At 46.6% G+C, this 14,416-nt stretch overlaps 1 protein-coding gene across 1 annotated transcript; it reads left to right on the top strand.

Moving 5' to 3' along the window:
• Window positions 1–1,143: 1,143 nt before the first annotated feature.
• On the top strand, window positions 1,144–2,073 carry LOC120392132 (olfactory receptor 52E2-like). Its single transcript, XM_039516669.1, has one exon. It carries the CDS (start codon window positions 1,144–1,146, stop codon window positions 2,071–2,073), a length of 930 nt encoding a protein of 309 aa, XP_039372603.1.
• Window positions 2,074–14,416: the final 12,343 nt, after the last annotated feature.

The raw sequence follows: 14,416 nt of genomic DNA, 5'->3' as shown, positions 1-14,416 counted from the left end.
CATGCTCCCCACAGCTCTTCCTCCGCAGGGGGTGAGGTGCCTCCTGTCACACCTGCTCCCTTGGCTGAGGGGTAATCAGTGAATGTGTCTCACGGGTGAGAAATCTCACACACAAGGGGCAAATGCTAAGACAGGCACCTGTACGGCTTCTCTTGTTACAGAAAGTGCCTCACCAAATGAAACAGGAAGTAACAGAGGTGACCTAATTCCTAACAGCTAGAGATTGGCTTGTGCCCTGAAACACGGGACCATACAGGCTTTCCAAAACATTTATTTAGCTGAAATGATTGTAACTGGATAGTCTCATCATAAATGCAACCTTGTATGGAAATGGTTTCTCAGCCTAACTCCACATTTTACATGGTTTGAATTTGTCACATTTTAGTTTAATTGATTGTCCTCTTGATATTGTATAATGAGACGAGGGAAATACATTATCAACGTACTCTCTACCAGTCAGTAAATTATAGACTTTTCTCGTGTCCCCTCTTATTCATCCCCTTTGTTAGGTAACAATCCCAGTCTTTTCAACCTCTCTCTGTATGAGAGTTTCCCCAAGCAGTTGATCATTCTCGTTGCCCTTCCCTAAACCTCTTTAGTTCTGCAATATCCTGGGTGAGAAGGGTGCCCAGTACTACACAGAGGAGTCCAGAGGAGGGTGACCCATTGACTGACTGATCTCATGGCATTGTATGTTCTGTAAGGTTCCCCATTCGACTGTTTCTGGATCCCAATGTTTTTCTCAGTTTCTGTCTGGGTTTGCAGGGTAAGCAGGATTTCACAGAGCTGGGCACCATGATGCCCAGTTCTCTGTCCTGAGCTCATGCAGTTAAATTAGAACCTTGTCAGGCATTTGAGGAGTTCAAGCTTTTCCCTCCAATGGGAATACACATCACACTTACTGACATCGACGTTCATCTGCCAACATATTACCCATTCACTTGGACTTGACTATGATCTAAATATTCTGGTGCCATCTGTAAATGTAGGCAACACATGGCTCACTCCCTTTTTAGATTGTTAATAACTATAAAATATTTACCGTAGTATTTGTTATAAAGCATGTAACCCCCCTCACTCTGCTTTTCTCCTTTCACAGGCACCTTGACCTTTTCTAAGCCCGATCAACGCATCAATCACCTCATGGCAGCTTTCAACCTCACCCCCTCTGACTCTTCAATATTCATCCTAGCGGGCATCCCTGGCCTGGAAGCTGCCCACATCTGGATGTCCATCCCTTTCTTTACATTCTACGTTATCAGCCTGTTGGGAAATTTCATGGTTCTATTTGTTGTAGGCAAAGAGCAAACCCTGCACAATCCAATGTACCTGCTGCTCTGCATGCTGGCACTCACAGACATCGGCATCTCTACCTCTGTAGTGCCTAAGGCACTGCTTATATTTTGGTTCAATTTGAAAGGAATTACTATGGATGGCTGTCTCACCCAGATGTTCTTCCTTCACGCGATTGCTGTTATGCACTCAGCCATTCTTGTGACAATGGCCTTTGATCGCTACATTGCAATATGTGATCCTCTGAGATACACCACCATCCTCACCAATGCACGAATAGCTAAGCTAGGGCTTGTGGGTTTGACAAGAGCTGTACTCTTCGTTCTGCCCGAACCCCTGTTCTTGAGCAGGCTGCCATTCTGTGCCAACCACATTATCCCCCACACGTACTGCACACACATGACTGTGGCAAAGATGTCGTGTGGGGACATCACAGTCAACAGAACGTACAGCTCAGTGACAGCATTTGTAGTCATCGGGTTTGACCTGACGCTCATTGGCCTGTCCTATGGCCTGATCATCCGAGCCGTCCTCAGAATCTCCTCCAAGAAAGCCCACCTGAAAGCCCTCAACACCTGCACAGCCCACATCTGTGTGATGCTGATGTCTTATACTCCCTCCCTCTTCTCCATTCTGACACAGCAGTTTGGTCAGGGCATCGCTCCCCATGTTCACATCATCTTGGCCAACCTGTATTTAATTGTCCCCCCCATGCTCAACCCTGTCATTTATGGGGTCAGAACCAAAGAGCTTCGTGACAAAGTGGGCAAATACACCTGAAAAATGTGATCACTGGTTGCCACTGATTTTAAACCTCTGTGACAAGAGGAGGAAGGATAACTGCTCATTAGTCAAGGATAATATTATTATTATTTATTATTTATTTTATTATATTGATAATCAGTTCTAAATTGGCTGAGATTAACATTTTGGGAGTTCACACAGTCTGAGAAGTTCTTCACACCTATCTTATAGCTCCATGGCCAAGCACTGTTTTGTCCATTGCCTCTCTCTGACCATCACATCAATACTTTCAGCATTATCCATCAGCCCCCACCCCACACACCCTGCTACTCGGCCTTTCCGTGACTTCCAGACCACTAAAATATACTGAAACTTTCTGACACAAGGTGGCTTTCCATGAGTCCCTGTGTGAACAGGTTCCGGATCAGTTTGGACGAACAGAAGCTATGTTTCTCTAATTTTGAATTTTCATCCTATCCTCCAAAACATTTGCAACTTCTCCCAGCTTGGTATCATCCACAAACTTTGTAAGTGTTCTCTGTATGTCAATATCTAAATAATCGATGAAGATATTGAACAAAAGCAGACCTATAACTGATTTATGCAGAACCCCACTTGTTATGACCTTCCAGCATGACTGTGAGCCACTGATAACTATTCTCTGGCAATGATTTTCCAACCAGCTATGTACCCACCATCTAGTATCTCCATCTAGGTTGCATTTTACGATGATCAGGGGTCTGGTTTTCAACTGGAACACCTGGTCAAAAAGGAACCCTGGCGGCTCTGGTCAGCACTGCCAACTGGATTATTAAAGGTCCAGTCAGCGGTGCTGCAGAACCAAGGTAAGCTTCCTATCTCTTCCAGCCCCACCCTGCTCTACACCGCGGTAGCAGCCAGCAGGTCTGGCTTCTACCTATGGGGGCCATGGAGCTCCACATGCTGCCCCCTCCCTGAGCATTGGCTCTGCACTCCAATTGACCAGGAACCAGCCAATTGGAGCTGGAGGGTGGTGCCTGCAGGTGAGAGAAGCAGGTCGACTCACCCCTCCCCCAGGAGCCAGACCTGTTGGCTGCTTGCAGCCCAAGGCGCAGTATGGAGCCAGGACATGTAGGTAGGCCCATGCCCGAGCCCCAACCCAGAGCCCTCCCAAACCTGGAGTCCCCTCCTGCACACCAAACTTCCCCCTCCTTGGCACCATCCCAGAACCTGCACCCCCAGCCCACAGCCCTCATCTCCTCCCACACCCCAACCTAGTGACAGAGGACATGGGAAAAGCTAATATGCTCAATGTTTTTTTTTGCCTCTGTCTTTATGAACAAGGTCAGCTCCCAGACTATTGTACAGTATGGGGAGGAGTTGACCAGCCCCTGTGGAGAAAGAAGTGGTACAGGGCTATTTAGAAAAAGCTGGACGAGCACAAGTCCATGGGGGTGGATGCACTGCACCCAAGGGTGCTAAAGGAGTTGGCGGATGTGATTGCAGAGCCATTGGCCATTATCTTTGAAAACTCAAGGTGATTGGGGGAGGTCCCGGATGACTGGAAAAAAGCTAATGGAGTGTCCAGCTTTAAAAAAGGGAAGTCGGAGGATCTGGCCAGTTAGCCTCGCCTCAGTCCCTGGAAAAATCATGGAGTAGGTCTTCAAGGAATCAATTTTGAAGCACTTAGAGGAGAGGAAGGTGATCAGGAACCGTCAGCATGGATTCACCAAGGGCAAGTCATGCCTGAGTAACCTAATTATCTTCTATGATGATATAACTGGCTCTGTGGATGAGGGGAAAGCAGTGGATGTGCTATTCATTGACTTCAGCAAAGCTTTTGATACTGTCTCCCACAGTATTCTTGCCAGCAAGTTAAAGAAGTATGGGCTGGATTAATGAACTACAGGGTGGATAGAAAGCTGGCTAGATCGTCAGGCTCAACAGGTAGTGATCAATGGCTCGATGTCTAGTTGACAGCCGGTATCAAGTGGAGTGCCCCAGGGGTCGGTCCTGAGGCCGGTTTTGTTCAACATCTTTATTAATTATCTGGATGATGAGATGAATTGCATCCTCAGCAAGTTTGCAGATGACACTAAACTGGGAGGAGTGATAGATACGTAGGAATGTAGGGATACGGTCCAGGGTGACCTAGGCAAATTGGAGGATTTAGCCAAAAGAAATCTGATGAGGTTCAACAAGGACAAGTGCGGAGTCCTACACATAGGATGGAAGAATCCCATGCACTGCTACAGACTAGAGATTGAGTGGCTAGGCAGCAGTTCTGCAGAAATGACCTAGGCATTACAGTGGACAAAAAGCTGCATATGAGTCAACAGTGTGCCCTTGTTGCCAAGAAGACCAACGGCATACTGGGTTGTATTAGTAGAAGCATTGCAAGCAGAAGGATGGAAGTGATTATTCCCCTCTATTTGGCACTGGTGAGGCCACAACTGGAGTATTGTATCCAGTTTTGGTCTCCCCACTACAGAAGGGAAGTGGACAAATTGGAGAGAGTCCAGCGGAGGGCAATGAAAATGATTAGGAGGCTGGGGCACATGACTTACGAGGAGGGGCTGAGGGAACTAGGGTAATTTAGTCTGCAGAAGAGAAGAGTGAGGGGGGATTTGACAGCAGTCTTCAACTACCTGAAGGTGTTACCCGGGGTTCTTTCAACCCAAACCTCTTGATAACTTTTACTCTGTGTGAGGTGGTGTCAGGAAATAAATCAGAGGAGACATGGCCATCTGACCAATAGATGGCTGGCACAAACAGGATGACGCAAGAGGGCTTTCACTTAAAGCTAAACTTTACTTAGTCTCAAGCACTTACACATGTCTGCAACAGATTAGTAACACTCCCCGACCCAGCCCTTGATAATGACTAAAGCTGAGTGTGGCTTTTGAGTGACACAGCGGCAGGCTTCCGGTGGCCATATCTTCAGTCTGCTGGTGGGGACTGCAATATGCATCCAGAGGAAGAGTTCAAAAAGAGTCCCCAAAAGAGTCCAACTATCTCAAGCTTCTCCCCCCACATTTATATATTAGTAATAGAATGACATGTCCATTAAAGAAAACTTGTTAAGTAAGCAGTTTCAATGATCAACCAAGAGGTTCCTTCTGATTATTGATTAACCAGGTGTGGGTTTTTCCAGAGTTTGCAGCCTTGAGACCCCAATAGATAGTCCTGGGGCACATCCTGCTCTTCTAAAATTCATGTATCAGCAACTTCAACACAATTCTTATCAGGAAGGATGTGGGGTTAACTTGCCCTTTCTGTGGCACCCCAAACCCCCTCCCCTCCTGCCTTGGTCAAGCTGAGATTGCTGAATGGCCAATTTACAGCTTGCTGACTAGGCTGCCTTTAACAATAAGCCATAGTGGTTTCAGGCAATTTACTGGTTTGTCAAAATCTCCCCGTACAAAGGGGGGTTCCAAAGAGGATGGAGCAAGACTGTTCTCAGTGGTGGCAGATGACAGAACAAGAAGCAATGATCTCAAGTTGCAGTGGGGGAGGTCTAGGTTGGACATTAGGAAACACTATTTCACTAGCAGGGTGGTGGAGCACTGGAATGGGTTACCTAGGGAGATGGTGGAATCTCCATCCTTAGAGGTTTTTAAGGCCCGGCTTGACAAAGCTCTGGCTGGGATGATTTAATTGGTGTTGGTCCTGCTTTGAGCAGGGGATTGTACTAGATGACCAACTGAGGTCTATTACAACCTAATCTTCTATGATTCAAAATTCACTGTTCTGGGGTTTCCTGTGATGCACCTTATGCCAGCAGCTCACCAGAAAGAGATAGGACCCCATATCCTGTGTTTGTACTTTGTCAGACATGAACCCTGTCTGGTAAACTGTAACATCAGCTCCCCCACAATTACCACCTGGGAAAAGGAATTTCATAAACTCATTTCCTCTTTTGGCTCACGGCTAGAGTGCTAAGATTTCGTCTAAAGGATAATAAAGCTGGTTGGATGCCTTTGTCATGGAAACATTCCTGTGGTTTTTCTTTATGAATAATATTGAGGTCTGTACTGAATTAGCAGGATGCCTTACCTGTGAATATTGATAACATTGGAGCTCCAGGGACAGAAGCAGCCTAAACCGTGTTACGGAGGCAACGACATTTCAGGTTTCAGCACTTAACAACAGCTAGCTGGCACTCTGAATCCAGGGGTGAGTTGCACACTGCTGACTTATATCCAGCTTCTTGTCCACTGTAATCCCCAAATCTTTTTCTTCAGAACTGCCACTTAGCCAATCACTCCCCATCCTGTAGCAGTGTCTTGTTTTCTTCCATCCTAAGTACGGTGTGCCCTTGTTGCCAAGAAGACTAATGGTATAACAGGCTGCATTGGTCGGAGCATTGTCAGCAGATTGAGGGAAGTGATGATTCCCCTCTATTCAGCACCGGTGAGGCCACATCTGGAGTATTGCGTACAGTTTTGGGTTTAGGAGGGAGTCCATGACCACTGCCAACTGTCGCCTCTTCTTGGGAGTGGTGGTCCTGGAACCCCCATCCCTAGAACAATGCATCCCATGCCTTCCAATCGATGGGGTCTCCTTCTGATCCCTTCCCACAGACGGCTCGTCCAAATTGCCATCAGTGTTTGTTGAGAGTGCTGACAGATGTTGTGCTGTGTGCATACCCCTCTGTGTATGCTGTCACAGTTGCTGCAGGTAACTGACACAACACTCCTCAGTCGAAGAAATTGACACAACCACAGATTAGCTGAGCAACGAAGGCACCAGAGCCCCGATTTATTGTAGTGAAGCGCAATGAGAAGTGCCCTACATCTTAGAGGACCCCTCAAATATGAGCCCTCTGATACAACAGAACAGCTGGAACACTGGATGGACCTGCCAGCATCCCCTGGGCCAATGTGCCACCCTATAATGTCACCTAAGCCTACCCATCCCCAATATATGGGGTGGTATAACCAAAACATCTCTGTTCATCATGTCATGATACCTTAGAGGTCAGAAGGTTTTAGTTATCTCCCTGGTGTCAGGATGTCTTAGTGATTCATGTACTAGGGGCTCCTAGTGCTAGGTACAGGAGCTAATGATTCTAACCTAGATGTGTTTATTTTGCAGCCTCAGATCTTTTCCTGCCAGAGGCTGTACTTCTCCACACACTCGGTCTGACTCAGAGGCTGGCTGAGCTATGCTACACCTGTGAGCCGTGCTTGCTTCTAGCTGCAACTCTTGCTCAGGCTGAAGGCCTCATACTGGACCTCAAGAACAGGGTCTTGTTTCAGACCCTCTTTCTACTCTACTAATCATTCCCTGCAATAGTACCTGTGCAAAGAGCCTGAAAACGATTTCTGACCTCTATGTGCATTGGGGAGACATGGGTTCTCCTCTTTCTTCTTCTCGAGGTCACATGCTGCCATTTTTTCCCCCTTCTGAGTTGCCCTTTCTGATTCTTCAGCACTTTTTGCCTGCAGAATGAAATGAAGAAAGTCTTCATTTTCTCTGATGCAAAGCAGGGTTGATACTTGGGTCTCTAGTCCTTTAAACTTTTCTTCCAATATGGAGACCACCTTGCAGTTCATACACACAAAGTCGCTTCTATCCTCCAAGAGAAAGACAAACATGGAACAACCTGTGCAGGTCACAACAGCTGCTTGCTCACTATTCATATTGTCTTCTTTTAAAAGACTCTTCAGATTTTGTATTTACTGTTCACACAAACCTGAAAGGTAAAAAAAAACCTCTGTGGGAACTCCCCCCAGGCAAATTCCTTGTGTTTGCCTATCCTCTGATTGACACTTCAGATAGCCTTTGGGTAATGGCTGCTTTAGCATAGCAGGGCACGCAAGGTCATGTGTCCACACCACATGACATGGAACTCCATATGGGCACCTGTATTTTTCCACAAACTAGATGGGGATTTTTTTTATTTATTTTTATTTTTTTCGGAACAAAGGGTTTCCTCCATATGCTATATAAGGTTGGGTGTGACATCATCTAGTGGCCTCAGTCCCCACACAAGAGACCTTCTGGAAACACCTGAGAAAGACAGACAACGAGGAGTCCAGTGGCACCTTAAAGACTAACAGATGTATTTGGGCATAAGCTATCGTGAGTTAAAAAACCACTTCTTCAGATGCTAGTTGCATCTGAAGAAGTGGAGTTTTTTACCCGCAAAACCTTATGCCCAAATACATCTGTTAGTCTTTAAGATGCCACCAGACTCCTCCTTGTTTTTGTGGATACAAACTACCATGGCTACCCCTCTTATACTTGTCACCTGGGAAAAAAAGACTGAACTGGGAGAAGTGCTGATTCCAGGCTGAAAGCATTTCTAGCCTGTGTATGGAAACCTGGTGGATTGCTTGTATCACCAGACAGGATTAAAAATTGCTAATTCACATCCAATCTATCTAGTATTTTAGGCTTAGTTTGCAGGTTTTTTTATTTGCTAGGTAATCTGCTTTGACCTGTTTACGGTCACTTTTAATCGCTTAACATCCATCTCTTTGGGCAGGTCTACACTAAGGGCGGGGGTCGAACTAGGGTACGCAAGTTCAGCTACGTGAATAGCGTAGCTGAATTCGAAGTACCCTAGTTCGAACTACTCACCCGTCCAGACGCCGCGGAATCGAAGTCTGCGGCTCCAAGGTCGACTCAGCCACCGCCTTTTGCAGTGGTGGAGTACCGGAGTCGACCGCGGCGCTTCCGGAGTTCGAACTATCGCGTCCACATTAGACGCGATAGTTCGAACTCCGAGAAGTCGAACTCACCGCGTCGACCCGGCTGGTAAGTGTAGACTAGCCCTTTGTAATTACACTTATATTTCCGTTTATCAAAATCAGTGCGCCTTTGCGTATCTGGGGAAACTCTTGGCTCGATTAACACAGACATGTTAAATGTCCTTCCCACATCAAGGGGAGGGGAGCTCTATTAGTGAGCTCACATTGTACAGATCCCCGTGCAGAGCCAGACAGTATAAAGGTGGGTTTATACTCCAGTGCGGGTTGTGAGCCTCAGGAGCTGGGAAATTGGCTGATGTCCACGGTTTGCACTTGGGTGGCTCAGGTAAGCCCTTGGGTAGCTCAGTTTGGGTGTGTTGCTGCCCTCTGCTGTCATGGTGGGTGATAACAGGGCCTGGACAGGCTGAATCACCAGCAAAGCAGTGTGAACAAGGGCCAGCCCAGTTGAGTGGTTAGAGGGGCACAGCAGTTTGCACGGCCCAGACTGCTCCGCAGAGGTCACATCTCATAACACTCATACCCTCTGGAGCGCAAATTTGGCCCCCAGGCATCTGTAATGCAAGCGTGGGGGAGGGACTGTAGCCCGAAGAAACGATCCAGACATAGCAGATATTTGATTCCTTTACCACTGTGTTCTCGCCCCAGCAGGGCACAGCTACCTAAAATAAAATAATAAAATAAAAATGGCCCCCGGGCAACAGATTTGGGAATCTCAGTGAATTTCAGGTGATTCTGGACTTCGGAGTGGTGAAGGAATCACACAGTGAGTGGAGAAGTCCCATTGTATTAGTTCTGACAGAGGTTAGCACAACCCAATTCTGCATGGATTTCTGAAAGATCAACACAGTATTGAAATACTTGCTGCAAAGAGTAGACGAACACTGGGAGCTGCCAGATATATATTCAATATTAGATCTCACAAAGGGATATGGGCAAATGCCTTTGATGCCATAATCCTGGGAGAAGAAATCCTTTTCCAGGCCCTTCACCTTGTATCAATTCAGGATCATGTCACCTCACAGTGTAGCAGTGACTTCAGAGGCTACAGACAGAAAACAAAGCCATCGTCAATTGCTAGGCTGAACAGTCTGCGAGATTCAGTTTGCCCTGAAAATCTGAGCTCCTGGTACCTGCAAATCATTTCTTCACTCCCTGGGGATGCTCTGAGGATGAATTTTTCAAGGGTCTATTTTCCACTCTTCACAGAGCTCAGGGAATTCTCCGGGAGTCTTAGCCAACCAGAGAGTCCTCAGGGACTGTACAGGAGACATAAAAGATGCTGTCCAGTTTGCTGAGCAGGAGATGTGAAATTCCAAAACCGATTCTCAGGGCTCTGCCTTCCTGTCATTGTAAGGAGATTTTCTCTCTCTGCTGAGCAGGATTTTGGTGAGTTGCTTGTTTCAGCATTAAAGTTAGTGCTACGGGCTCAGTCAGAGACAAGATTCTGATCTTAAAAACAAGAATTTGTCTAAATGATTTCAAGTACATTTGTAGTTCCAATTTACCAGATAAATCTCTTGTCTTTCTGACAATACTAAACAGTTTAAGTTGCCGTGCTGGTGAATTTCTGCCCTGATGGTTCCTGACTTGAACCTTGGAACCTTCCTGTATCCTTCTGTCTCATTAGCTGTCTTTTTGGGGTGTCTGTTTTTTCCTCTGGTTCACTCAAGTTTTGCAATTCAGCAACTCCACTGCCCTCTTGGGAAGTGCAGCCAAAGCCTCTGCAGTGGGTATCTGTGTTACCAGAGGGTTCACAACAAGAATGGGTCAGACACTGGCCAGATTCTGCTCTCACATTCTGCTTTCAGTGGGTCACTCCCGTTTGACACTGGCCTCCCTGAGAGCAAAATCAGGGCCAACATGTTTGAAATCCCCATCTTTCATACATGATCTCAGAACGCCACATAAACTGGGGATTTTCTTCAGACATTTTTAGCACCGTGACCCTAACCCTAACCCTAACAGAACAGTACTCTCTGGAGCAGGACCTGAAGCCATGATTTTCACATCTCAGAGCTGAAAGTTAAACAGTACAGGTGAATGTGGTTCCACTGATTTCAATGGCAAATCAACCAACAGTGGCATGAATTCACTCTAAATCCACATGTGGGGACTTAAATAAATGCTCTGATTTACACCGGGCATGATCCTCCAGTGACTTCAACTGGAGTCGTCCCGTGGCCTCTAAGAATGAGTGAGCTTGTTTGGCCTAAAGAAGATCTGAGAGGAGAATTGCTGAAATCTCAAACTCACAGGCTTAAAGGTTCAGAACAAAGAGGATAGTACATTTTTCAGGAAGGGGTCTACTTTCTCTGCGCCCCGACATCTCTGGTTCTGGAGACGATGAGAAGCACCAAAAAGCAGTAAAAAGAAAAGTGTGTTTCTGGCATGGAGGAAACCAGGCAGGGTTGTAAATCTCAGCAGAGGAGGTCCAGGAATGTACAGTGTGCGTGTGTGTGTGGGGGGGGGAGTATCATAACAACTCTGATGTGATAAACTGTGATAATAGAGTGAATGGTCCTGCCTCCAGTGTCAATCCTTCCCGTTCTCTCTATTCCTACCCCCCAACACCCTGCACAGGCTGAGGAGCTGTTGGGGTTCCCTTTGCCCACACAGAGGCTGTTAATTCTGATCTCCCCCATTTCACTGCTGCAGGGAGATACTCAGTTTAACTTGTCTTAGAAGGTATTTCTGTGAACTGTCGCTGTGGGGTCTGGCCCATGGTTTTGTTCCTTGGTGAGGGGTGTCACTGTGTGGCAGCGCTGGAAGTCATGGGTGTGGTGGACCCACATGGAGAGGCAGACAATGCTCAGGGCTGTGGGGGCAGGAAGGGGGCAGGTACACAGACAAGTGGGCAATAACGAGGGTTGTTGGGGCATGCAGGTGGTACATGGAAAAGCCGCAGTGCTGGGTCTTGTGGGGAAGGAAGGGGGGTGCATGGACAGGCAGGCAGCGCTGTTGGTTGTGGGGGCAAACGGTGCAGTGTACACAGAGAAGCAGCAGCAGCTCTGAGGGCTGTGGAGCAGCCGGGGGTATACGCAGGCAGGCAGTGCTGGGGGTTGTGGGGGCAGGCTGGAGGTGTAAATGGACAGGTGGGCAGTTCTGGAGGCATGGGGTGTATATGGACAGGCAGGCAGAGATGGGTGTTGTTGGGGCAAGCAGGGAGTACACGGACAGGCAGGCACATGCTGGAGCATGTGGGGAGGCAGGGGTATGTAGACGAATAGGTGGGGAGCACTGGGGGTTGTGGGGCAGGCAGAGGTTGTTGTTTAATGTTATTTACGTATCTTCAGTCATTTCAGCAGTGGAAAGAATCATTGATCTTTCCTCCTCATATGGTTCAACCTCCCCTCATATTCTGACCCCCTGTCTGTTCCCTCCCTCCATCCTAGGCTGGCCTGATTCCAGCAGCACCCTGGTCACTGTGGTTAGATGTTGGGCTGTGTGTGTGTGTTCTCCCTGTGTGCTGGCCCAGCTCTGCACACACAATTGGCACAGTAGACCTCGAGTGAACTCCCCAATAACCAAGATGTCGTTGATGAAGCTCGGTACTAGTATCCTGCAGACTCTACCAGACCACAAATACGTGTATGCCTGTAACAATCAACCAGCTCAGTGAACAACGAGACTTTTCATTTTTCCCTAGACTAGACAGAGACACTCCCTCTGAGATACGTCTTTATATTCCGACACAAACAGGTTATGTACTGCCCCTCTGACATAATTAGCTACTGTCCGCTGATAGGGCTAGTTATCACCCATCTCCTTCTACGTGCTGGTTTGATAAAAACATCTGTATTATGTATTGTCATTCTGACCATATCTTTTCACGGGGGTCAATGTGTTCCTGTTATCCTTGGGGAATGTTTTTGAACCATCCATGATATTGGAATGTTCTGGTACCACTTGATATTGGGATGTGCTTGTGTGAACGCTCTGTGACTAGCACTCCTTAGGAAGGTGTATTTCTGCAATATCAGCCCTGTTCTTGTCAGATTCTCTGAGCAGGTCCTATCTCTTCCTCACAGTTTGTCTTTGCTTTAAGTAAGTAACGCTTTGTCTACTTTAGCTCAGGCCTCAAGCATCGTGCCACTCCTCTGGTAACAGATCTTAGGTCTCAGGCACTTTTCCTACTACATTCCCCCACTTTTTGTCTTTTTATGGATGGACAGAAGGTGACCCGGTGGGCTAAACAGTGCCATGTGGCCACCTTACTTTCCCATCTGCACATATATGCCCCATCTGTCCCATAGACTGCACATTCCCGCATACAACCGATGGACAGATTTTATTTTTAAATTGTTTTTAGTCCCTTATAGTAGACCTGGGAATGTTAGGCCCAGGACCATGCCTTTGAAATGTAGGTTTACGATTGCGCTTTGGGGGCAATTTTAGATAATGAATATGTATGGATAATATAGATATGGTGTATATATCAGTATGTTACATGTGGGTATGGATGCATAGAAAGTATGTGTGTATATGACAGCACTTTATATTCAAACAACAATCCTTTTCTAGTCTCAGTGGTGAGGTTTGCCCCTTGTGACAAATTCCTATTCGGGCAATTACAGTTACGACCTGTGTTGTTATTGGCAGTAGGTTGAGTGTTTTGAAATACTGGGATTGGCATTATTGCAGTGTGTCCCACAGTGCTGTGTGTAGGAGAAGAAAAACAGAAATTTTGAGTAATAACATTACAAATGAGGCTTTTATATATAAATGTCTTTATTTATAAACGTAATGAGTTACTGCACAGGACTGTTCACTCATGTTAGAGGTTACCCATACTGCTGGTTGTCACTCTTTGGTAAATTTTACTGGGCAGGAAACAGGAACGACTTCGCTGGTCCATTTGTTGTATTGCTCTGTGATGCACCTGTAGCGCTGCTGCATCAGGATTTAATATTGAGAGCCAGACACTGAACAAGACTGTTTTGAATAATATGTGCCTCACTTAGTATCAGTCACACTTTGGAGTCAGTAACACTACATCCTATCAGGAATTTATTCACCCAATTTATAGTTACTGTGTAACTAATTTTTTTTAACCAATTTGTTTTTGTTTTGAAACATTTATGTTCTTTATTACCATTCCTTTCTTGATTGTTACCTGGTGTTGGGAAGGTGAGTCAAGGAGGGGACAAGCAGGGGTAAGGAGAGGGAGAGGGTTCAGAGGTGCACAGCGGACCCCCACAGTCGCACACTGCATGCCGGGGGTCTAGTCACAGAGTGTTGTGGTTCTTTTAGGGATTGGCTTCTACTCACCCTGTTTTGAAATGGGATTAGCTTGACTTTTAGCTTATTGTGAAAGTTGGGGTACTTATATACAGCGTGAGAGTTGGCAATGCTTAACACATATTGTTTGCTTTGACTCAGGTTACCAACCAATCCAGAGTGACCAACCAATCAGTGACCTGTCCTCTTCATTATTTACGATCCCCCAATTTTTGTGTTATCTTCAAATTTGACCAATATTCACGCATGAGAGGGGTAAGCAGCTGAGTTGCTGACACATGTCACTGCTTATACTTCTCAGTTAACAACTAACTTATTGTGATGGGATCCCCGGGGTGCAGCCTGGGACTGTGGGATGGCTGTGCCCCCTTAAGTCTCCAGCCTGGGCCATCTCTCACAATGCTTTGCTAGTGAAGAGCAGGAAGCCCCTCCAGGTGCTGTTA

The sequence above is a fragment of the Mauremys reevesii genome, linkage group 1 (assembly GCF_016161935.1).
Source record: "Mauremys reevesii isolate NIE-2019 linkage group 1, ASM1616193v1, whole genome shotgun sequence".
NCBI lineage: Eukaryota > Metazoa > Chordata > Testudines > Geoemydidae > Mauremys > Mauremys reevesii.
The sequence above is the reverse complement of the archived record's forward strand: the minus strand, read 5'-3'. Positions and strand labels throughout refer to the sequence as shown.

Bases quoted from the DNA above. Each gene is read 5' to 3' on its own strand.
- LOC120392132 (XM_039516669.1), top strand. From the start codon at position 1,144: ATGGCAGCTTTCAACCTCACCCCCTCTGACTCTTCAATATTCATCCTA.